This window comes from Musca vetustissima, unplaced genomic scaffold, assembly GCF_032173495.1.
Source record: "Musca vetustissima isolate MV318-11 ecotype Yass unplaced genomic scaffold, APGP_CSIRO_Mvet_v1 utg17594, whole genome shotgun sequence".
Lineage (NCBI taxonomy): Eukaryota > Metazoa > Arthropoda > Insecta > Diptera > Muscidae > Musca > Musca vetustissima.
The window spans coordinates 10,360-13,317 of record NW_026888307.1 but is presented as its reverse complement, the minus strand read 5'-3'; the positions used below and the strand labels follow the sequence as shown (position 1 = coordinate 13,317).

At 34.1% G+C, this 2,958-nt stretch overlaps 1 protein-coding gene across 1 annotated transcript; it reads left to right on the top strand.

Annotated features, from left to right (window-relative positions):
* The first annotated feature begins 746 nt into the window (after positions 1 to 746).
* On the top strand, positions 747 to 2,666 carry LOC133336143 (fatty acid CoA ligase Acsl3-like). The gene is made up of 8 exons (XM_061544440.1): positions 747 to 907; positions 960 to 1,134; positions 1,195 to 1,334; positions 1,432 to 1,604; positions 1,682 to 1,791; positions 1,841 to 1,994; positions 2,060 to 2,335; positions 2,400 to 2,666. Exons 1-8 carry the CDS (start codon positions 786 to 788, stop codon positions 2,552 to 2,554), a joined length of 1,305 nt encoding a protein of 434 aa, XP_061400424.1. The 5' UTR covers positions 747 to 785; the 3' UTR covers positions 2,555 to 2,666.
* Positions 2,667 to 2,958: the final 292 nt, after the last annotated feature.

Sequence of the window (2,958 nt, the reverse complement as noted above, 5' to 3'; positions counted from 1 at the left end):
ATATGGATAACTGTGCGTAGTCTTCTGGTTATTGCATTGACGTCATTAACATTTTCTATCGAAGTGCCGTGATCAGATATACTGAGCGACATATGCGATATGAGAGTATTTGTCTTATAAAATTTGATTCATTTTATAAATTTGGGTTTGATGTACTGACAAATATTTTGCGATATGTGAAAAAGTTAGATATGTTCTGTTTCTGTGCGACATACGTGAATCGTTTTGCTACAAACTTATTTTGACTAATCCAATATCCCTGTAGACCAATATGTATTGAGCAAGATTCTTTTATATATTATTGACTTCATTGAGGTTTTTTTATGACAAATAAGACTTGAATTGGAGCTTGACATATCAATCACAGGCGTATTCTACACATAGTTGCGTTGCTTCAAGTTTTGACTAGGTTCTGGGAGTTTATCCTTGAATTGAAATGCTGTTGCTTTACAATAATAAGAGACCCTTTGCCATATGCTTCAATCTTATTGCTAAAAAATGCTCTTGTCTGTCGTGCAATATCCCTATAGAGAAATATGTATAAAGCTAGCTTATATTTTACTAGTACATTGCAGAGCTCATGGGTCTTTACTTAGACTGACATGTTACACGTCTAGGCCAGGATAGTAAATTTGGTATGTTAATACTGTAATGTTGCATGAAGATAATAATCAGCTTAGTTTGTTGCGATATTGAAATTTTATTATAAATAACGCCTAGACTTTTTTTATTTTATTATTATTTCAGAGAGCGTTCCACCAAAAGCTGACGATATCGCCATTATAATGTATACTTCTGGATCAACAGGAACACCAAAGGGAGTCCTATTGTCACATAAAAACTGCATTGCAACAATGAAAGGTTTTTGCGATGTCGTTCCAATCTATCCCGACGACGTCTTAATAGGGTAAGCACTTATTAGAAATATATTGAAAGCATACTTTAGTATTTTTTTGTAGATTTCTTCCACTAGCTCATGTATTTGAGCTGGTTGTCGAAAGTGTATGTTTAATGACGGGCGTGCCGATTGGATATTCCACGCCTTTGACATTAATAGACACTAGCAGTAAGATTATGAGAGGCTCCAAAGGAGACGCTACCGTCTTAAAACCAACTTGTATGACAACTGTACCAGTATGTAAATAGTTTTTTTGTTACCAACAAAAGTTATATTAATTGTTTTCCTATTATCAGCTTATATTAGATCGTATATCTAAAGGCATTAATGATAAGGTGAATTCCGGATCTGCATTCAAAAAAGCTTTGTTCCAGTTTCTGTACCAATACAAAGTGAAGTGGACACAAAAAGGATACCAGACGCCATTGATTGATAGGTAACACTTATTGATTTTTGTTTTAACTATTACTGTTTATCAGTAATATTTTTCAAAAAAAAAAATCAGTAATATTTTTCAAAAAAAAAAATTTTAGACTCGTGTTTAAGAAAGTTGCCAAGCTAATGGGAGGACGTGTTCGTATTATGATGTCCGGGGGAGCACCACTTTCACCCGACACACATGAGCAGATAAAAACATGTTTGTGTGTCGATCTAATCCAAGGATACGGTTTAACTGAAACCACATCGGGAGCGACTGTTATGGATTGTAATACAACTTTAAAACAATTTCAAACTCATTTATTTCATTAAAATTACGTTTACTTTTGTTTTTCAATTCTAAAGATCGTGATATGCAGTACGGTCGTGTTGGCGCACCTTTGACAGTTTGTGATATACGTTTAGTGAATTGGGAAGAAGGAGGCTATAGAGTCACAAATAAACCATATCCCCAAGTATGTAATCACTCGTAGTTTATCGAAAATATTAACGTTTCCTTCTTAGGGTGAAGTTCTTGTTGGTGGAGAATGTGTTTCTATGGGCTATTATAAATTACCAAACAAAACAGCCGACGATTTCTTTGAGGAGGATGGCAAACGCTGGTTTAAAACCGGAGATATTGGTGAAATGCATCCAGATGGCGTACTTAAAATTATTGGTAGGTATCAGCGTAATAATTCGTTAATTTGTTGCTTTATTTAGTTTTTTTCATTTCTAAATAAGATCGCAAAAAAGACTTGGTCAAGTTGCAAGCTGGTGAATACGTCTCCCTTGGAAAAGTGGAATCGGAACTCAAGACATGTCCTCTTGTTGAAAATATATGTGTATATGGTGATCCAACCAAGCAGTTTACTGTTGCTCTTGTTGTACCGAATCAGAAGCACTTGGAGGAGTTGTCCCTCCGTCATGGACTTCAAGGCAAAACATTTGAAGAGCTCTGTTCTAATTCGGAAATAGAAAAAGCAGTTATTAAAGAAATTGCCGATCATGCACGTAAATGTATGCGAGTGATTGCCAATTTAAACTACTGCAGTACTAAACATTTCATTTTCTTTTAATTTAGGTAAACTACAAAAGTTTGAAGTTCCAGCTGCCATTACACTATGCAAGGAAGTTTGGTCACCAGACATGGGACTAGTTACAGCTGCTTTTAAGTTGAAACGCAAAGATATTCAAGATAAATATCAGCATGATATTAATCGGATGTATGCCTCATGAAATTGACTAAACAACTAGGTGCAGTTTTAGCCGGTTGGAAGTACGACCTTCGCGAAAAGTTTAACCATGTACTATCTTCAATTTTTCTTACATCACGATCTAAAGTGGATCACATAAATTTCTCATTGAATGAAAATTGTAGTACAGCAATATTAGGAACACAAAATTATTTATTAATCTATGAAGATGCCAGTAATATTAACATTTCAAATTGTACACGCATGTTCTAAATTTCATACAGTAACCACACTTCCTTATTACGCTTTGAACTTAAATAGAAAAACAACTTTATGATGAACACGAGGCAAGAAAAAATTTCTTATTTATATAACATGGAAACACACACAAAATCCTTTGAATTCTATTTTGTTTTCCTCTTTAAAAATATTATTTTGTTTGATAAG